A 22,799-nucleotide genomic window follows, 5' to 3' on the forward strand; every position below is an offset into this window, starting at 1 on the left:
ACTGAAGCCTGTAGTGGGAGGAATTTGGGCAGGCACTCAGCCCCACTGAAGTCATTTGCACAGACCAGACAGAGTGGAACAAAAGCCAGAGTTCAGAGAAACACTTGAGCATGTGCTTCGACGTGAGTGTGTATGACAGAGTCAGTCAGAGTCCCAGACACAGGAGAGGAGGACTGGGATGTGCAGTTATTGGCTGTGGTGTTTTGGAGTGCAGCGAGCGCTAGGTAGAAGTCATTTCCATCCCTTACTGTCGTTAGCTCTGAAGTTGTGGGATGGATTCCTCCGTGGCTGAAATCTGGGTGAGTTGACAAGAAGTAGCTGCCCTATTTTTCTGTGTGTGCGTCGACAGTAGGTGTTTGTGTTTAAGTCCCTCCAGGTGGATGCAGCAGATGGTCAGTAGGTAACTAGTGCTAATTACACTCTGCCTCTGCTGAGCTCACCAGATGGGCAGAGGGGAGGGACAAATAGAAAGACGAGGGGACAGAAGGCGGAAAAAAAGGAACAAAGTTGTGAAATGTACTTCAAAAAATATTGTTGTTACGGTATATTGTGCTCCCGTCCCCTACTTGATGTGGAGACTGCCTCATTAACGGTTTGCGAGAAATGTCAGTAGTAGTGAAACTAACTATTGCTACTAACTAACTGTGAGGTTTCTAAAAATCTTGTTGGCATTGTTAGCCTTTTAAAATGACCACAAATGATTAAAATTGGCCACGGACTGACTTGCTGTATGACATACGGCATAAAAAGATCTTTTTTTGAAAAGGTTATACAATTATTATGAATAAAAACATCTTTTGTAAATCGTTTTTCTCTCATGAAACTCCATGGGAATGACTGTTTAGCTTTGTTACGTAGGATGTTTCAAAGCCATGGATGTGCAAGAGCCCACATTGTACTGTAAATGGACTAGTTACCATGGTGATTGTGGTGTTCATATGACTTTGCTGGAACAAGTGAAGTGGATAATATCATGTCTGTCATTTATTCTACCACACTAAACTGCCTTTAAATGATAACTTAATCTCAGTAGTGGCAGAAGAGAATTAGTGGGTTATTTATGAAGTATGAGTTTACAAAATATACGTTTTGTTCTTTGATTTAAAATACGCGTGTGTGCGTGTGTGTGTATCTCAGTACAGTGCTTGCTGCAGGAATTGACCTCCTATCATTAGAGTATTAAAAAGACCCACTTTTTTAGTACCTTCAGCTGGTTTTGTATATGACTCTGTTTATCATTACACCCTGCCTGGACTGCCTGTCTTATGCATCCAGCTGTTTCCCCGTAGATTACACTAAATGTGTATGGCTTGAACAGTACAGGCAAAGTCCCTTTTGTTTTTTTAATACTCAGTCATGAAAGTGAAGGTTAGAGAATCAGGTTTGTTTTCTGGACTGTGATAGAAAATGACTACTACGTACCCCTGGGCTGGTCTTGTAAAATCTGGACTGGCGTTTTCAAAAAAGGTGTCCTTGAGTAACACCCTGCACACTGCTGAATTACCAACAATAATAACACAAAAAAACTTACTGGAAAGCCTCCGGGTGTTAATGCCAACAGTAAAACTACAATGGCATGAAGTGTTGCTGCTTTAACGTGTTGCATCTGGATATGGTAATGCAGCCTCTGCTAGCTCACACACATCATATCTTGAAAAAGGGTCCAAGTTGGAAAAGCTCCAGCTGTTAACCTGAGTGGGACAGCTGACATTATCTCCACACACACTGAACCAGTAAATAGTTCACACTTCCCCAGTGTCCAGGGTAATCTTATTTTCTCCATATTGTCTCTTCTCTATTAGCCTGATTTATCTGCTCCACAGCAGTTTGTGTCCATCTTTGGAGGCAGCAGTGAGTCTTGACAATTTGCTCGGACCATGTTGTGACTTGGTTGTTTCTATTTCCAGGCTGTATGTGCCAAGTTGGCCACAGATGCTGACATATGTATAGGTTTGGCCTGCTGGTGTAAGTCTACGACTGAGGATTTGTAATGAGAGGAATGGGACCAAATAAAAATTCATATCTGGAATTGTCTGTTTCTGCTTCATGCAACCACCCTGAATTAATTAGAAAACCATGTACTTTTATTATGGAATGATAGGAACCAGACCTGCATTAGATGTAAACTGTAACTTGCTTCACCCTTAAGAAAAGCACACGCCCTCATTAAATGTTATTAAGTTCTGACTTTACTGGAGAGGGAGATGGAGAATAACAGAGCTCAGTTTCAGTCTGAAATTAACTGGAAGAAACGTTTGGAAAGTGCAGCTCAGCTGACAGATGCTTGAGTACTGTAAATATGTTTTAGTTGATGGAGGCACTGTGAAGCTCTATTCTGCAGAAGAAGCTTCTGGGGTATTTTTAGAGCCCAACAGGAGGCATGCCCCTGGTGGGGAACAGCTGCATGACCGCCCTTTGCATAGCCTCAGATTAGAGAGCCTACCACCGCTGATAAGACGGGCCTGGATCAGGGCCAAATCCACTCCACCAGGTGGCCGATGATGACAGAGCCAGACACCCTCCAACAGGCTACTTCACTGCAGAGGGCATGTAGAGCAAGCAAGAGAAACATGGACTATCATGTAAGGGGACTGATGAGACGAGTAACATTTTCAGTTCCATGTAATTTAAATGACAAAGCACTCTTAGGATGGTTGGAGTGAGTTTTTTCTTTTTCAAGTCACTGTTAGGTTTAGGTGACAGTACAGAGCACAGTGCTCCATCTTTCTCTTCTTTGAGGTAAGTTCCCATCATGGTTCACTTGTATAGAGGAAGGTGGAGTGTGTCCTCTTTCTGAACTGCCGTATTTGGGCCTTCTTGTTTCGGCCTGTCTGTTGATGTTTTGCCTTCCTCCCCTGCAGGCCCTCCGGTGCTGAGCAGGCAGAAAGAGGTGCCCCTGCCTCTCCCCCACCTCCTACCTCCAACTACCACTTCCTGCCTCCCCTCCCTCCTCACCTCCACGACACCACAGAGTTCCCCACTCCTCCTCCCACACCCCCGGAGAGGCACACACCTGTAGCTCTACCAACCCCACCTGCATCACCCCATCTTCCTCCTCCTCCAGCCCCTGCCTCCCCTTCTGTGCCTTCTATTTACCAGTGGGAGGATCACTGTCCTGCTTCTGCACCCTGCCACCCCCCTTTAAGGTATGAACTCTGCTTGTCACTGTTCCTGAACCTGTTCATTAGGTCATATCACTGTGAAATTCATTATGAAGTGCTCATTTGTTGTTTTAAAAGAATGTGATGTGAATGTGTGTCAGTTGTGCCTCCGCTGTGCTTCGTTTTTAAGACCTTACAGTAGATTTGTCCAGTGCTGACACTAGTCCCTTTAGTCATGCACTTATCCTTTCAGCCAATTCAGTTCAGTTGAGGTCAAATCGCAGCATTAAATTGACATCTGGTACACTGAATTACCTTGTAGATGTCGATTCTCAGAGCTCCTGAACTGAGAGAGAAACTCATGATAATGTAGTCATCTGTGCTGTTTCCTTGTTCTATTTTAAAGGAATAGGTTGACGTTTTGGGAAACATACTTATTCTCTTTCTTGAGGAGTGTAAGCTGGTAAGATAGATACCATTCTCACGTTTACACAGTAAATATGTAGCCAGGCAGGGACTATTTCTTGGCAGGTTGCACTTCCTGGAGTCTTCATTTGTTGCCTGACAACTGTTCCTGGCCAAGAAATAACATGACACATTAATCCCCTGTAAAATGGCAAACATGTTAATGAGTGAGTTTTAAAGCTGTTGGTAGCTAGCTGTTTCCCCCATTTCCAGTCTTTGTGCTAAGCTCAGCTAACCACCTGCTGGCTCTTGCTACATATTTACCATGCAGACATGAGAGTGGTGTCGTAGAAATGATATTCCTGGTGAGGGGTTGAGCAAAGAATTGAGTTACAACCAACTGTTTACTTTGAATAATTTATTTAACAAAAGAGAAAAAACAGAGAAGTACTTAAACACAGTCTAGGTCTCTATGTTTTGGGGAACAGAGATCCTCTCTTGGCCTTGAATGAACTCCAGGAGAGGAGAGGAACAACAAGAGAGGAAAACACCAAAACTATCTCACAGCTCTAAACCTTAGTAAATGTGGATGGACTAACATAAGGAGTATAGGAGAGGAAAGGTTAAGGATAAAAAACACAACACATAATCTATAAGCCAAAACGAGAATAGTAATAATAATAATATAATATTAGATCATACATAAAAGATTAAATGTAAGAGGACACAATTTTCTGCCATAACAAGTTGTATCGATGATTTCAACTCTTGCCAAGAAGGTAAATAAGCATATTTCCTTAAATGTTTAATTATTATTATAAGGAACTGTGAAATATAATTCTGACAGCCCTCGCCATATATACATACATCACATACACCACATTTTCATTATTGCCAAGGGAAATCCAGAATAACTGTCTCATCTGCGATTTCAGCTTCCCCCGTTTTGCCACCTCATAAAATTACACATTAGCATTGCTATGTACGTCTACCACATGAACTCATAGGAAACAGGATTTGCAAATGAATGAACTCAGTGGTCATGGAAACTCAAATGTATACTGTATAATTGTGGCTTGTTAATGTAATGGTGGCTATAGGAAAAGCATCGTCATTATATGTGGATCTTTTCAACAGTACAGGATAAAGTAGAGCAGTTACACACCAGGATTTTTTACATAGCACAACCTGCCACATCATAACCACTTGATGTATTGTGGCTGATTTCTTGCTATTTGAGCTGCTTGTGTAGCACCCTACTCACGGCATTAAGCTGCTAGAACACAATGGTTTTCATTCATAACACTGATGCTGATTACATTTAAGTGCTCCTCATTATTTATCTATTATTACAGTTTCTTCACTGATAATGCTTGAAATTCCTCTGCAGTCCTTCTTGGCTTTGCAATATATATCATAGACTTTACTTTATGGCAGGGAATGACTCAGCCACTTTCAGAGTGGTGCACTTTTATTTACAACCAGCAGAGGGTGTTTCCCTTTACAGAGCCCTCTGTTCATGGTGTCTTGCCAGCCGGTGTCTGCACTCTGTTGTCAGAAAGCTGCAGGTATATGAAACTAACACAGGGACGACACTCCAGCTCTCATGTATCCCACTATGTATTGGTTGTTGAATTTAAAAAAATATTATTCTCTTTTCTGTGTAGATTTATACATGTTTAATTATGATACTATTTGGCTTTCTAAACACCTCCCTTGCTCAGAGAAGACCAGAATTTTGACAAGGCTAGGCTGGTGTTGTTATATTATTTATGATATCTGACAGTACTATTAGGTAGCAGTGGAGAGGAGTGGAGAACCAGCAGCTGAATATTTTGATTGGATGCCACAAATTGTTCTGTTTGCTTGCAGACACATAGAGGTGACCATGTCAACATATGTAATAAACTATACCTTTAATCTAGTACATTTGAGTATGAAGGTCATATGCAATGCAAAAGACACCAAAACATACAATCTTCACTGGTAAAAAAGTGATGATGTATCAATCCCTACGGGGATAAAGCAAACCCTTGGAGCGGCTACGTTTATTATCTTGCTCAAAGGGACTTCAGCTGGGCAAATGCTTGCCAGGCCAAGGCCTTGAACCTGCTTCCGCCAACTAAAAATTAGCCGTCACCATTTGATTAATGTTAGTCATCCAAAAACAAACATAATGTGATATGCATCTTCCTGAATGATTCATTGAGAGTTGCATGAGTAATAATTAAATCCTCAGTGAAAAGAAAGTATTCAAAATAACAAATCTATCAGTGGCTCTCACACATTTTATACATATGCGTTCTGCCGTGAAGGCAGTCCCTGACAGCTAAAATGTGAGGAGTGCCTTGTTTTATTTTATTTTTTTTCTGGATTGCCCTGAAAACCACCAAACCAATAAAGTCCTCACCTGTCTACTTAATTTGATTATTTTAATGCTCTTTCTACTATTTGAGACTGTAGAGAAAGCCTGATATAAAGCACTGCATTTTACCAGCCAACAAACCTCATTTACCTTTTGTATCTTTGTTTGTATTCTCCTCTATTATCTTATGCGACCACAACATATGTCTGCAATTCAGATAATGAGTCGAAGGGTATCTAAGCTTCTGTTTCACTGGGTCTTTCTTTTTGATGTTTCCCATTAAAGTGCCCTGATCCCTCCACTGATTGCTTTTGTCATTTATTTTAATGATACACAGAGGGGGAATGCCTCTAAATCTCAAAATATTCTGTAAGAAGATATTCTGTAAATGCACACATATAAAGCTTGAGAGTGCATGTTTTGTAGACACAACCTTAGGAAATTAATCCCACGAGTGATTGTTTATGGGAGCAATGCAGCCTTTTCTTGGCACATGAGAGAGAAAGCTCCTGGCTCTTACCCTGCCTGATCAGCTCCTGTTTAGCAGAAGGATCAGAGTAGCAGATCAGCGTCCTGTCACAAAACCAGGATTCCCCAGAACACATCTGCATGTCACTTATAGAGCTGCTTTTGGAGTTAATGACTCACTTGAAAACTGTGTTGTCAGTGATGTTTGACTTAACGTATGGCAGCAGCTATTTCATGTTTTACTGCAAAGTCTATCTTCTATTTATAACAATTTTTTACTTACAGAAATAGAACCACATTTACAGTTTAGCTTCAGGACTGTTATTGTATGTTATTTGCTGTTGCTCATCAGAAACTCTATATATGCTGTATTTTTTATGAATCATTCAGTTTTTATTCTGATCAACTATACAGTGGAGTTTTTCTGTGCCAAAGGGGAATATTGTTTGTTTTTCTTGTTTAATTTGAGCCTGTGGCAATTGTTATTGTTAATTGTTTACCTGTGAGTAAGGTACACACTTTTACTGGCTTGACAATCACAACACAAATGCTTCTAAAGATTCTTATTATGCTTTTGGTGACAAGTTGCCAACATCTCCCATTTGAAAGCTAACATCTTAAGTCACACTTATCATATTTAATTCTAGTGGTTCTAACACAACCAAAACCTATTTCACAGGTACGTAGGTTTCTACTGCTATGCTCTGAAGTAAAAAGATCTCCCTTTAAGCTTTAACCCACGTCTATGAAACCACAAACTGCTCTGTAAGTAAGTTGTAATAGTGACCCTGATTCCTCTTATTCGCCATTATGAATCTTTCAGTAAAAACTGCCACAGCTATATCTTCCAGTGCCTGAGTTTGTTGAATTTTTTATTTGTTCATTTTCTTCAGTCTACAGTTGCAACTGCAGGCCAGACTCTTAAAGTAGCAACACAGAGAGGATGTTTATGTCAGTCATTCAATAGAATAGGAACTTGTACATCACACATAAATGCTTTGCTGCCCTAGATACATTTGGTATGAGGGTCTGGATGGCTGTAGCAATCAATATTTTTGCTTTAGTAGGGGTCTATGTTGGGAGTTGTGAGTGGGCAGTATTTTTACTTGTCCCCTCGGGCTGTGAAACATCGACCGACAGGCCCATCCGAGACTAGATTTGCATCAATATTCTTTGTGAACATCAGTTAATGGACTTCATGTTTACATACAAACACTCCCCTTTTCAAATGTGCCGTTAGGTTGAACATGAACACCGGGTTTTGTGTTCTACATTGTGCAGGGAAACTGAAGATTGCCCATTTCATTCTGGCCTTTTAGTCCACAAAGACAGAGGTACGACACCTGAAACCTGCATATAACAAGTTTTGTGAGACTACAAGTGCTGCAGGGATGGAGTTGGTATTGTAGTGAAACCTCTTTTCCTCACTTTCCCATGAGTGTACAATAGATTTATTCTTCTCATATTTCCAACGCCTCTCCTTCCCGTTGCTCCTTGACAATCAATGTGAGATTTGCAGAACCTGTTCCTGCTCTTATTTCCATCCCACAGGACACATTCTCTGTGTCTGTCACACACTGAGGTCTAAAAGAAAAGACACGACTAGACAGAATATCATTATTGCTCTTCCGGTCTTTGATGCAGTTTAAGGTTTGATGAGAGTGCCAGTAAATTAGATCACCAACCCAGCCTGCTGCCCGGGGATTCAACACAGACACCATATTCATCAAGAAGTATAGATGCTCATATGTCAGGAAGCATATGTTCTTATCCCTTTAGCGAAGAGTGACACCTCTGGATTAAGCTTGTATAACTGAAATATATATAACATTTTGAGTATGATAATGGGTTGTCGGTATTCCTTGTCGGTATTAATATAATATTTTAAAGTTAGATTGTTGTCCTTTCTGTGTCTCACGGTGCCTGTTTTGTTAATGTGTGGTGGTACAGAGTTACTGGTGGAGTGGCTTGAATGAAGGAGAAAATAAGTTGAAAAATACACACACACACTAGTTTCTCAGAGTCTATTGTTTACCTCAGGCATCACTCTGGTTGGCCACGCTGAGTGCTGGAAGCTTCCATTGTGTGAAAAGGAGGCATAAAAATGACGATTCACGATGCAACACCCTGGGTGAGAGAGGGGGATTCTGGCAGGAGAAAGCCAAAGTGGAGCTGTACGGCAACTATAGGGGGGAGGACGAAGGGGACTAACAGGGTGAAAGAGAAAGCGCTTGTTAGTCAATGTGGCTTTGGGGGTCTGCTATTGTTTGGCTCCGCTGCATAGTCGCGGTAGCGGATGAGAAAAAGCTGCTTGTCTTTTTTAAAGGCACAGGAGGCTGGAGTCAGGGGAGAGAGTGGAGGAGCGAAGGGGGAGGAGGCAGCGAGAACAGCAACACAGCTCAGCAATATCGGCAACCAAACAGAGAGGAGACACTCATGCAAGACGACAGGAAAGCAGGATTATTATTCCACCTTATTTGTTTTGGATTATTCTCTTCTTGACATTTTGCTCTTGGAGATATTATTCCTCCTGGTGTTGCATCATTTTACCACCAGATGAGAAGCAGGAATATTCACAGCCTGTAGAGGAGCAGGGGCTCAGGGATGCTGTGCATAAAGTAAGGAGCCCTGAATCATCCGCTGCTTTGCTCCTGATGCAAGCAGGACTCGCTCATCCTCTGCACTGCAGCACGGTAAAGCTCAGCCGGTGCTCACCTCCTGCCAGCCTCCACTGCAAGGATCAGAGCAAAAGGAGAAGACATTTTCGAGGGGGAAGCAGGTGGATGTGGATGGTGGCTGGAGAGCAGGAGCAGGCAGGGGGGGCAGGGGGGGCAGAGCTAGCTGAGGATGGGAGCCAACGAGTCCATGGAGCAAGGACATACCCCCTGTCCCTCTCAAGAACACATGTGAGTTTGAGTTAACCTGCATCCCTGCTCAGTGTTTGGAAATGTTGAGCTGTGTGATCAAGCCACTAAAAAAGCAGAAGAAAAGCATTTATTTATTCATGGCTTTAAATTGGCCTCTCATGCAACATAAATGTTCATTGAGGGTCAATTTATTATGCAGAATCACCTGTGAGTGATGTTATGTGTATGCTCGCCATTTTAATTGTTATTCATTGCCTGATGAAGCCCGGCAAACATCTCTGTGACATTATGTTCTGTTACCTCCCTCAGTTTTTGATGCATTTTTGCTTTTCCTTATTCTCTTTCCATGCAAACTGCCATTAATCCATGTCAGACTGTAAACTCCAATGCGACCAACTGAGCACGTCGTCTTTGTTGTTGTTTGCTTTTGTGGTGGGATGATGATGAGGATGAGAGAATCGACGCATGTGTGCGTCAGTGTGCCAGTACAGTACAGTATGTATGGGTGAAACATAATAGTGCTTCAGGGGAGCCTGTGGGAACCAGAATTAGGCAATGAGTGCAGTAGGTGCCGCTGGGAGGCTGGTGGGGTGATGTTTTGTTCTGCGTGAAGGAGGACGCGACTACCGCGCTGGGAGTAGGAGCTGGTGACGGTGGTGAATTAGAACACACTGTGTGGATAAGAGAAAGAGAGGTTTCGAGATGGAGAGGGATGGCGCAAGAGTGCTCCACTTTGCTGTGTTTTATTTATATCTCAGACACACTACTGCACAGGGGATCAAGGATCCGGGGAGAAACAGAGGAAATGGATAAGTGAAATGGAGTGAATGCATGTGTGTATGTGCTGTCTGTAATGTAGAAAGAACTGATTTATAGCATAATACAGTCATTTTTCATCTCAAAGCTCTACTAAATTCAGACCTCGGGGGACAGAATACTTTTAGAAAAATAACAGCAGCAAAGTTCTTGCTGTTGCTGGACAGTTGACTGTTTTCTTAGAGGTGTGCAGAATGCCATTCCAACCGTAACTAATAAGGCTTTTACTGAGTTCACTCTATGAGATGTGTAACACTGTCAAAAGCACTCACAGTGTATACAGCATTCACACATCAAAGCACTTGAGGGTGCTGCTCTGGAAGCGTTTAATTATTTTTATGCTCAAGGAAATCTTTCTTTTCATTCTCATTTTATTATGAAATCCAAATTTGAGAGGAGTCCAGGTTGTGTTGTTGTCTGTGTTCATGGGGGGTGGGGGTGGGGTACTCTGTCCTTCTTTCCTGTGTCTTTCCTGCAGTAATCTGAATGAACCCAGCATTTGATCTCATCATCAAAATGGAGAGATGTTTTAACCCCCTCCTCGACGGTGCTCTGACTCAAAGACCTGGTCTATTGTTGTTGAATGTGCCATCTGCTTACAGTCAAAGTCTCAGATTAGGCTAGATGAGGTATTACACATAGAGATTATCTTAGTCTGACACTCTTTTTTTCTCAGTGGCTTCTTTGTTTTGAGACTGAGTGGATTTCTTGGAGGGGAGGTTTGTGCTAATTGAAGCTGACATCAGTCTGGATGCAGATGAGAGACTGAAACTGCAAGACATCTGCTCATTTAGAAAAACACTTTTCAGGTTTTGTTTATAGCCTAAGACCTGCAGAAGGTGCAGAGTGATTCTCCATAAGATTAATTTCCTGAAGTTGAAGAATCATTTGCAGAAGACAGAGCCACTGTGTGCTGTTTTCCCATTACAAAACCGCTATAAGTTACTCCCAGCTCACCACATCTCATCTGTGTGGAAACTGGAGATCCTCTTGTAAAATGAAAATAGGTTGTTGTGGTGTTTCACTAGTTGTAGAGTGCCTATGATGTAATGCTTCATATCTCATTCATCAGGGGGATAAAAGCAGTGGAGCTCCCTCTATTGGTCTTATTTCTACCTTATAGGAGAGATCATAGACTGTAATGACAGACAAATAGTATAACTCCATATTTTCTTTTCTTTATCAAATTAATTCTATTCGGTGGGGCTTTATTAGCATGGGAAACAAACATTTTTATTGCCAAAGCAAGTGTGAAATAAAAATACAAGTACACAAACAGACATCTTTCTTCTTTTGACAATACAATACAGAACAAAACATACATTTACCATTATTGTCATAAAGTATTACTTACACTATTTACTTCTCAATGCCATGTCCTAAATGCTTATGTCTGTTCAGGCACATTTTTAAATAAAATTTAACTGATCCACTTTATTAATTATTTTGTCTCTGACATTTGGTAATGCAAAGCATGTGACAGATTTACAGTTCATTAAACTGCCGCCTAGCCCACATTATGTTGACAATTCCAAACTGAAGATGCTGCTCTTTCCCTTTTTGTCCAACAGACAGGTTTTAGATCCTTTAATTTTAAAAACGTTAACAGCAGATCACAAATCAACATGATACTGAAAGCTCCAAAACAGGGAAGGGTTTGCTAAATGAGCAAAAGAAAACAAACGGAAGTGCGAGGTGATGGAAAGTGAGAGAATTAATGATAAATGAGGCGTGAAATAGTAAGAGCTAGACGACAGACTTGTAGAGACAGAGAGAGTTTAGAGGTATTTGACAGCCGAGAGACAATATATGGAGTATGCAGCAGCAAATCCATTGAGGCTAGTCACACAGCTGCTTGGAGACCACCAGCATGCCTTCATCCCCCCTTTCATCTTCTTTTCCCGTCAGTTTTCCTCTAGTTGCCTCTTTATTACTCTTTAATGGTGACATCAAATTTAGCATTTTGCAAAGACCAGATTAGTGCTTGTCTTAATTAGCAATGGCAGCATCTAAACATTTCTTGATTTTTGGAAGAATGTGTATATCCAGACAGGTGGTGTTGGATTTACGTGCCGGTTTCCTCCTCTTCCCCAGGGCTGGCGATGGCTCTCCCTCCAGCATTGTGAAAAGCTGTTTAGAGCAGACTGAGTTGGACTTGGCTGGAAGCAGAGACACGTCTGGCTGTGTGAAATGCAGCGTCTCCCTGCCTCACGCTGCAGAGTTTCTGTCTCCAGGCAGTCATCTCAGTCTGTGAGAGGCTGCTATTAACTGCTGCTCTCTTTGTTTCTATTCGCCCCCATACATTGACTGCTCACCCACACGCTGCTTTTCCTCTACAGTATGTTTTGTCTGCAACTAGGTAATAAAAGAGCTGCTGAAGATACAATTGCATGAACACAGAAGAAATGACCAGATTTCTTTTTATTCACCATATTATTTTTTTAATTGCAACACACTTTCATCAGATTATTTGAAATGATGATCAATAATCATTCTGGGAGGAATAGAAGTGTAGGCTAAGCAAAAAATGATGCTATTTTTCTTTTTTTTCATTTAAACCAATTCATGTGAAGAGAATGGTGCTGATGCAGCAGCTGCTTGCCTCATAAATTTGCAATGTGCCTTTTTTTGTCTTCTATTTCATATAAAACACTTCACTGAACCTTGTTGGTTAGGCAGGTCTCAGTTGTGTATGTATGTGTGTGTGTGTGTGTGTGTGTGTGTAGGACTGTGTGCATCCACACTGTTTTTTTTTCTTTCACCGTAGTGGAACATATGATGGGAACAACCTCCAGTTGCCATAGCAACACAGTGTTTGTAGTGGCATGAAAGATTTTCTCTGCAAGGACATAAATGGAGCACTGAAATGAGCCCTAATTACCTTATTGTCTCACTGTTTTCAGTTTTATTTCCGTCCATTCTCAAAAAAGGAGCTTTTATGTAGCCTACTCATTTTAATGCTACAAATCAAAACCAAATTAATTAGTTTAATTGTTTGAGTAGTTTTATTTTCCATATATTTAACTTGGTGTGCTATGTGCTTATTTGATCTTTGCACATTACACTCTGTAAGTGGGCCCTGTCCTTGGAGCTCACTGCCACCCAACCATCTGACACTGTGATCCCAGTGACTGATCCAGATGGATCTCCAGGCAGACAAGTCTTATCCTGCTGGGACACACTGGGTCCTCATAGAGAATACAGCCCTGGCTCCCTTCTTGTGCCATGTGCAGTCTTGTTTTGCATCACACAACCCTGACAGTAATGGAGGTGTTTTTAAGGCTTTTATACTAAACTTAATAAATAAAAATGTAATAAACAGGTAACACTTACCATTTTATACCCTGTTGGAGCTTTCACATGCTATGTAATGTGTTTGTGTAGCCAGAGAAATTGCTTGGATTTGTCAGTGGAGCACATTGCTGTGTAAGTAGAATATGTTTCTCCTGCCATAACGCTGGCTTAGAAGAACCTACATCCATGCTGTGATGTGACCCCAGGGAGAGTGGACATATTGACTGTGACAGCAAAATACATTTATTATCAGCCTCCTAAACACTAATGTCTCAGCTCTGAATTTTTGTTGCATTCGCCATATTGTCCGTATTGATGCCTAGATGGTGTTTCAGGCCCCCCATGTCTTTCAGACTACAGGCTTTTATTTGATCCATGTTTGCGTGCATCTGTGACAAGGTCCACCAGAGGATGCTGAATGGCTTCAGCGATGCCTTGGGGTGAATCCCTATAGATTAGCCAAATCAATATAGTGTATAGACTTGGAGGTGTCACATAATTGTGGGGCCCCTCTTGTCCCATCTTTTCTTTGTATTGGTGTGTGAGCGTGTGTGTGTGTGTGTGTGTGTGTGTGTGTGATGTATGGGGTTCCACAATAGTGGCACAGTATCTCTAGGCATAACATTTTCCATTATCGTTTTATATTGTTCATTATACTGTGCTGGAGAAACCATCTTTTGTACCCGCACACAATAATATCTTTTCAGGTATCAGTAGTTATATTTCTTTAGTTTCAGTGTATCTGTGAAAAGGGCGTTTTTAGGGTAAAATCTGGGTATGTCTTTAGCATTGATCAGTTCAGACAGAAAGGGACACTAACCCTAACCCTAAATGGACAGGACATATATATATATGATGCAGTGGTGGTATAAGTAATGAGCATGCTATATCACAACAGGTTCAGCTGGTGGCCAATAGACTGCCTTTTCTTCTGTGTGGTTACAGCGAAGTGGTTCTGGAGCAAGATAGAGAGTGATGGAGGGAGGGTGGAAAGTAGAGAGAGGAGGGCTTGGAGAGAGGGAGAGAGAGTGCCAGAATATACAGAATGCAGTCGGTGGGCTTCTGCAGCCAGTCTCATTTAGATTGGGAGGCATCACTTCCTACTGGGGAGGAGTGGAGACAGACTGATATGGCTACAGATGACAAAGAGGGGCAATGTGAAAGGACCGAGCTTGTAGATTGGAAACAAAGAGCTAGATTTTAGACTTAAAAGAAAAATAGAGAAGGCAGAGGAAAGGTTGGATCTGACGTTCATCATCTGAGGAAGAGGCGTTGGGCGTCTACGTGTGTGTCAGGCAGTAGCATTGTGGTGGGGAGAGGTGTAGCCTGCCGGCAGCCATGGCAGTGAGTGCGTGGCAGGCTCTGTCACCACTGCAGTGGGCTCGCTGGGGATGGGACACACTGCTGGGAGGGGCAGGAGACGGGGACAGCTCGGGCTCGGATCCGGCTCTGGGGCTCCTCCGGCGTATCTCCTGGGGCTCACATCATGACAACATGATCAGTGCGGCCAGGGAGCCGGTCAGACAGAGGTGAGACAGGACGAGATGCTGAGGCCATATACCGCCAAGTAGTACGTTGATCAGCATCAGTATGGAGCTTGGTAGTCAGGTTGTCTGGTGTGTACGTGTGTGTATGGTGCTGAGGAAAACCAATCAATATAGCTTTTGCTTAGGATGATAACATTGTGAATTGTATTTACAGCCTATTGTCATGTAGAAACTGGTATTTTCTCTGTTTTTCACTCAGTAAATCCCTCAGTCCCTCCCTTTCTATTTCATAATGGTGATATATTTGGTATCTTAAGGTGGTCTTGTGTGTATGGGTGTTGCATGTGTGCAGGGAGGTGGGGTAATTCTGTCTCAGATGTGTCATTATCTGTCACCTCACGGCAGATTCAGTGTTTTCATTTGTAGCCGTAAAAGTCTACAAGAAATGAAAACAGAAACAAATATTAGCCCGGGGCTACAGAAAATAGCACCTGCTGGTCATACTACCTGAAACACAGAGTAAAATACTGCCCTTAGTGAATCTGTGTGAAAACATATTTGCATTATTGCCTTTGAGAATGATTTTTGAACTGTTTACTGCTATAAGAACGAGTCCTTTCTGATGTGATGCGTCTGATGGAGAGAAGTTTAGGCTCACCCTCACATGACATCAATGTCAATGATCCCAATACAGTTGCCAGAGTCATTACAGTTCAAGTGATATCAGTCTGATTCACAGCAGCCTTGACTTAATGTGTTCTTATGTTTTTGTTATAGGAGCTCAGACTCTGATGGAGCATTTGAGACCCCTGAATCCACAACTCCAGTGAAGGCAGTTTCCCCTACAGAGTCCCAAACCCAGCAACTAGCATCCGATGACACAGGTACAGAAAGCAAATTATGCCATGATGTGGGCTTACACAGTGCAATAATCTGTTACACTAGTATGGTAAAAGAAAGTTGCATTGCACCATCTAGTGGAAAAGAGCAGTATTACTTATCTGGCTTTCTTTGCTGAGACAAGCGTCTCTGCCCAAAACTTAGGCTTTTGGGATATCTAGGAAAGGCTGACCAATCAGTTTAGTCTGTCTCACTCATGCGGTTATTTTTTATAGGTTTCTGTCCAATTGAAATACTCATAGAATTATTTATAGCAAATTCATCTCTATAATTGAATGAGTCAGAAGCCAGCTGCAGCTTTAATTTTCACGCAGGCTTCCTTCACTACCTGCATTTCATCCACAAACCAGTTAAAATGTAAAATAATCCCATATTCATTTGATTTCAATTTAGCCTTTTTAGTAGCTGAATAAACATCTTTATGTTATATCTCTGAATCTTTTGCAGTAGCAGACACCTCAGTCAGTGATCCTGATTTGACAGCTGGTGCACTCTGCCATTCCCCGTCCATTGTTTTTGATGAGAACAGGCCCATTGCAGCCAGTGGCACCTACAACATTGAGGTTTTAGCAACAGATTCAAGTCACACTCTGACCCGTTCGCTGAGCCTCCAGGGTGGAGAGCTAAACAGTGCAGGTACATTGGAAGGATCAACAGTGGGAGATTTCCGTCCACATTCTGAATCCTTCAGCGTTGGCACTGAGAGTGCTCCAGGGACACTCCACAGGCCCAAGAAAGTCCGTCCTGGGTCCGTGAAGAAGAAGCCTCTACTCAGACAGAACTCCAACCCAGAGAGTCCAAGGCCAGCCTCATCCAGCAGCACCCCAGAGATCAAGAAGCGGGCAAAGCCTCAAGCTGCCAGCCCTCTCCAGGCTCAGGAGGAAGCAGGAGGAGGATCTGCAACTCCGAGCCCTGGAGGAACCCTTCGAAGGACCAGGAAGACCCGTGTGGAGACTCCTCCTCCTCTACCAGAGGAGACCAACCATACCAGCCAAGAGGAAAGCCTTGTCATCTCGGCCTTACCCTTGTGCCAAGAGGAGATCCCTCTCCCTGGTAGTCCAACAGGCAAAGACGAATCCCCCATCCCCCCAAGTACCTCCTACAAATGGGATCCGGATAATTTTGAGAACATTGACCCTTTCAAGACTGGAGGTAGTAAAATTGCCAATTCCCCTGATCTGGGCCGTAAAGGTCCTGTGTGTGCCCCCATTGCCACCCCTCCAGAGAGTCCCTCTGTCTGTGCTGTGGCGCCATGTCCTCCACCTCCTCTTGAAGAGCCAATCACCAACCCTGAAGAGCAACCCATCATACCCAAACGTCAGTCAGTAAGGCTGGAGTTTGACTACTCTGAGGAGAACAGTGAGGCGTCACATCAGGCCTCTCCCCCACCTAAGAAAGTGGGCAAGAAGCCCGGTGGCAAGATGCCTCTTAGGAAACCAAAGCTGGGGCTCAAGAAGGCCCCTCCAGTACAGACGGAGCAGCTGGACAACAATCCTCCAGCAATCCACAATGGTAACGAGGAGGAAATCCCTGTTCAGAAAGCATCTTACAACTTTGAACCTGACAAGTGGGAGGATCCAAATTTCAATCCATTTACTTCTAAGAAAGGTATTGCCAACTCCCCCAAACTATCCAGGCCATCTTATAGCTTTGACTCCAGTAACTTCGATGACTCAGTAGACCCTTTCAAACCCTCCAATAAGATGGCCAACTCCCCTCCTAAGGCCTCTGCCTCCTTTGAAGTGTCATCCAGTGACTTTGACAATGAAAATGACAATGATAACATTGGGGAACTGGAGGACCAAAACCAGAACAAACCTGCCAAGAAGAAGAAAACTCCTATCAAATCGTAAGTCACTTAAAGAACTATTCATGTGTAGGAATTTCTGCGTCTTTATTGTTGAGGTTTTCTCGGTTCGTCTGTGTTTGTACGTGGTCCTCTTGTCTATTATGCCTGTGTCCTCTGTCTGTCTCTCTGTCACCTGTGTCTGTGTATTCCCATATGTCACAGGAAGTCCAGGGGTGTGTCTTCTCTATGTTGTCTGTTGTAAGTACGGGGTCAACACAACCATCCACTCCTTTTGACCCTTAATTCCATGTGGGCCCTTTTAAAGCAGCATGCTGCCCCTCTTCCTATTAACAGACATATCACAATCCCTTGAACTCACTAGCAAACAATTCCATTTAAACTTTTATAATACTGCCCATTTTAACTGGAGGACACCTGTTTTCAGTTTTGTTTTAAATTCTTTATTATGTAGTTACAAATTCCTCTATGAAATTACCAACTGAACAACATAGTAGAAATGGCTTTCCTGGTATTATCTCGATAATTGCTGTAATGTTTGTCAAATGTACAAAGAACAGCAGAGTAAACAGCTTGAAACCTTCCTCCAATACAGGTCAGTACAATAGGTGCTGTTGAATGACTAAGACAAACGTAACGCATGGTGATGTGTTACTGAGTTTGTTGTATTGCTACCTTTTAAACAGATTCTAATAGTTTTTTGTCAGCACTTTTTCCTAAACAAAAGTGTAAATATTGGAAAATTGTGTTAGATGGTAAAATATTCCATTACCATATGTGTGCTTACTGACATGCCAATGTGTAACAAAGGAGGTGCTTGTGCTCCCTCTTGTGTTCATTGTTGGTAATTGTTGCTAAAACTACAGTATATAATAAAGATTATAATTTTAGAAATGTATATAGGTTTCTGTGGTTGTTGTTAAGAATTGCAATCATGAAGCACTGTGCGTAAAATATTTATTTGTGACAGGGGGCAGACATGTTACAGGCTCAGATCTATCAGATATGTCTTTAATATTAAATTTAGAGGATACAATAGGATGATGCATCCTGATTGTTTTTGTAAGTTGCTATCCAAAGACTTCCAGTCCTTAACAAACCCTGTGGGAGTCCATGTTTAAATGATCTGTAAATAGAAAACTGAGGTAAGAACATTCCACCAACAGTAAATCTAGAGTAATAAAAAATGTTTGCATCAATGTCATAACTAACCTGCTAAATTACCAAATAAATTCCTGTTTAGGATCTGTGTTATATGTCCATCTTGGTGAAAAGTAAACTATTCATAACGTAACATTAATTTACCGCTACTCTTCACTGCTCAGTTACTAACTACACATTCAACCGTCTTCACATACATTTTACTGTTCAGTTCATTTCAGCCACACACAGACTACAGTAAGTAGTTCTGTTGCACATATGGCAATGTTGATGCAAATGATCATTTTATGCAAAAGCAGATGTACTCAATCTGTTTGACATTTTAACACTTGTGATATACAGATATTTAAGATATGTAGCAAGTACTCTTGTTGTTAGACGGAGAATGTTGGATTTAGTGACTGAGTGATTGAGTGACTCTGGATCTTGATGGTTGATGATAATGATTTTTCTTTTTCTCAGTAACACTTTCAGAGTGAAGAGGTCGCCAAAAAAATCCCCATTGTCTGAATCATCCCAGGTGCGTACCTAATGCTCCAAATCTCTTTCACTTTTGATTGCCAGTATTTCCCTCTTCCCTCTGACTCTGTCACTGCCACCTCCTTTGTTGCAGGATCCTATGTCAGCAGATGAACCTCCTTCCCTCCACCCACAGGACGACCACGCCACAGATGAGGAGAAGCTAGCCTCCTCCACCAGTCATAAATGGGCAGCCCTGCACGACATGGATGCAGATTTAAAGTCTGACCAACAAGACTTCCCAGAGCCATGCGACCTTACGTCATTTGTTAATGAGAACAGTCTTCCTCATCAGGCTCCAGGTGAGGCATGTCTGATTCCCTTGGATCCGCCTTTGTATCTCCAGCCACATGTGTCCAAATAAATGCTAACAGAGATCAAAGCATACCACAGACAGACGGTGCTCAAAGGACATAACAGAGCGTATGTTTGGATCATGTACAACCACTTTACTCTTCATTCATTCAGCAACATTATTGATTTTTGTTGTGGCAGTGAAATAAGCCTGCTGGCCCAGTTCTCTTCTGCTCTCTGACCTCCAGAAGAGCCACCTCTTCCCAGAGGCTGTGTGGCTCAAACCATCTGGGTCAGACATGAAATAACGAACAGACAGCTCTGCCTCGGCTTCTCATCCCATCAGTCCAGGGCTTATCGCTGGCTGAAATGTCTCCTCATTTCTTGTTCTGTATTTAAAACTAATCTTTGTTTTGTCTTTCTGTGTCAGTGCAAGACTATGAAATTGAGTACATGGAGAAGATTGGCTCCTCTTCGCCAGTGAGTAATTCACATAATTCAACAAATGTTTGCTGTCTTTATAGTGGTATGCTTTATATGTGACAAGTTATATCGGCCATCCAAGACAAAGTAAATCAAATATCTTGTGTTTGTTGCAGCCACTGTCTGTGAAGAAGCCATCTTTGTACCTGAAGTTGGACTCAGTATCTGACAACTTAACCAGGAACACGTGTGCACATGGATTTGAGCCCAGCTCCCCCTGCACAGGGTACAACACACTCTACTATGCTTTTTTTTGTTATATGTGTAGTTACTTTGCAGTATTTCATATATGGTGTGTTTACTGTATAGATGTTTTACAGTTGCTGTTTTCAGTGCTTTACTGGTATTTCTAGTTTTCTTATTGAAAACCATAATGATTTGGATTGCAAAATGCATGCAGATCAGCTGCTCCAGCAATGTTTTTTATTAGCACTCTTTCATTCATCAAATACAGTACATTACATGCCATGTCCCTCTATCTCTCCTCACGTTCTCTCATTCTGTGTAGGAGTTTTGAGGAGATGGAGGCCCAGATATCATCGGGTATGAAGACACCAGTGCTGAGCTCCCGGCCCGGTCCTGAGGGCTCTGCTGGGGAAAAGGGAAGGAAGAGAGAAAGCGAGGCACTCAGCCGAACACAGAGCACAGAGAGGGATGAGCAGGTGAGCCAGATTCCAACTCAGGTTACAGTTACCAAATATGTTATAAAAAAATGGTAATTTCTGTGTCTTGTCACCGTCATGTTAGGATAATATGTCTGTTTAGATTTTGGAACATTTTGCACCATTTCATTGTATAGTCACAAGGGGGACAGTGCCACACTGCACATGCTTTATTGTAGGCCCTCCAACATGTGCACCATCAGTCATTGTTTCTCATTAAATCCTTGTCACTGATCTCATATAGCCAGTCAGCCACACTAGGTTCCCACCTTGAACTCAGTGACTCAGCTCCCAATGCTGCCACTCAAACACTCAGCGCTTGCTTTGCAATGCTGACCCCTGCCCTCCTCCCTGCCCTCTTCCTACTCCTCCCGGTGCCCCTGTAGCCCCCTAGCCAGGGCCCAGTGGAGGTCCCTGCTCCAGCTCTGGCCATGCCCCTGTTAGACAGGCTGTCTGAGTGCGACGACTCCCTGCAGTATCTGGAGCCTGACCTTGCTGAGACCAACCCCACTGCATTCGCCCAAAAACTACAGGTGTGTTGACAGACCACACATGACCCCTCTTGATAAACCTTATAGGCCTTGCCTCTGGTGGCCCATTTGTACCCCTGATATGTGATTGTGTGTGTTTTTGTATGAATGTTAATTCCCATTGTGTCACCATACCACACCATTTTTCCTCCTCTTACCTACATTTTAGCTTGTTGTGTGAAATAGATTGATCGTGTGTGAAATGTTGACAGCCGCAAGTGTGTGCGCTCAACTTAAGTTTCTAAATGTTTTCCCTTTGCTCTCTCATCCTTGGGCCGCAATCCCCCCTCCCTTACTCCTGAAATCAACCCCCTACTTCCCCTATAATGTGTGCGGCCCAGGAGGAGCTGGTGCTTGCTGCCCTGAGGATAGAGGCTCTGCAGGTAGCCAAAAACATCTCTCAGTGCCTCCCCCTCTCCACTGTAACCCCCCAGGTACTGCGTTGAGTCCTGCACCTGCTGTACGCAAGTTTGTGTGTAGGAGGAAAGATGCATCTTGAATGAGTGATTATGGAAAAGCAGGTGCGCATGACTGTAGTGTGCGTGCATGAGTGTGTCTCAGCCTGCCTATCCCTTCCCTTAAACACACCATTCTGAGTGTGACTGTGAACTCATGGCCTTATCAACATGGTGGCTGCACCACTACATCCGCAGTCCTGCCTCCTCTTCAGTCCCCACATATGAAATCTCTAACATGGCTTAATGCGTCCAGCTCCCACCCCGACTAGCAATGAGCTTCCAGGTTGACTCCTCAGGAGTGCTGTGCCTTCTTAGTCCCTTGCCTTTATTATGCATGTTGGGCAACATGCATGTTGCCTGTTCATAGGAGGCTTACATGAGCATAAATGTGACTGGGATTGTCTCACACTTACTCTAGACGTAATATCAGCAGCTGAGGAGTCATATGGATATAACTCCTCCAGATGCTTTGCTATCATCACACCAAATCCCAGTCACATTCTTGTTTTATAATTTGGTCCTTTTCCCAGACTAACAGCACTAACAATCAGATACATTAGGTAGGTGTCTGTATTCAGTTTAGTTGGAAGTTTATGTAGAACTTGGGATTTTTGCTAGTTGGAGGGCTTGTGCTGAAACAGCACATGCCCAGATATAACAAAAGTTCAATATTTTGCTTTGCTTGACAATCAGTGGTGAATCTTACATATTTTATGGTCAGTGGAAAAACTATCATTGGAGTTGGAGCAGGGCAGGCGCTTCCCCGTTCTCCTTCCTTCCATGTCTCATGCTGTTGTCCCACACATTTTACAGTCTCGACTCAAGAAACCCAGCACGCGGAGGTGGAATATCAACGGTTCACCCTTACTCAAAGTAAGAGTAAAATTGTACCCCTGTGCCCCCGTCTGAATCCAACTACAGTCCAGTACAAGCATTTTATTATAAACACGTGTTTCATTGTTTTTGGCTCATTGCACCAGCACACTGGAACTATGAGGTTAAAGTGCTTTCAGCGTTAAAGGTAATTGAAGGCGTTCACATCTACATTGGTCTAGAGTGTAGGAATCACAGCCCTTTAAAGCATAGTACTCCCAATTTTTGAACAGTGCAAATGATAGAGCTACAGTTCCTGCACTTTTTATCCTATTTAAATGTAAATGCCTTCAAATCAAAGCTAAATTT

General features: G+C 42.6%; 1 protein-coding gene across 4 annotated transcripts in view; it reads left to right on the forward strand.

Annotated features, from left to right (window-relative positions):
- The window catches only part of tacc2 (transforming, acidic coiled-coil containing protein 2), a 44,689-nt gene that overhangs the window by 15,789 nt on the left and 6,101 nt on the right, over positions 1-22,799 (forward strand). For 2 of the 4 annotated variants that reach the window (XM_046070854.1, XM_046070851.1), the window contains exons 5-13: positions 2,862-3,146; positions 15,581-15,687; positions 16,151-17,552; positions 19,134-19,191; positions 19,285-19,492; positions 19,915-19,964; positions 20,084-20,193; positions 20,476-20,629; positions 21,016-21,162. In XM_046070854.1, coding sequence (XP_045926810.1) covers positions 2,862-3,146; positions 15,581-15,687; positions 16,151-17,552; positions 19,134-19,191; positions 19,285-19,492; positions 19,915-19,964; positions 20,084-20,193; positions 20,476-20,629; positions 21,016-21,162 — 2,521 coding nt within the window. The remainder of the gene's footprint in view (positions 1-2,861; positions 3,147-15,580; positions 15,688-16,150; positions 17,553-19,133; positions 19,192-19,284; positions 19,493-19,914; positions 19,965-20,083; positions 20,194-20,475; positions 20,630-21,015; positions 21,163-22,799) is intronic. The other 2 variants (XM_046070853.1, XM_046070855.1) reach the window with 2 other exon arrangements.

This window comes from Micropterus dolomieu, linkage group LG15, assembly GCF_021292245.1.
Source record: "Micropterus dolomieu isolate WLL.071019.BEF.003 ecotype Adirondacks linkage group LG15, ASM2129224v1, whole genome shotgun sequence".
NCBI lineage: Eukaryota > Metazoa > Chordata > Actinopteri > Centrarchiformes > Centrarchidae > Micropterus > Micropterus dolomieu.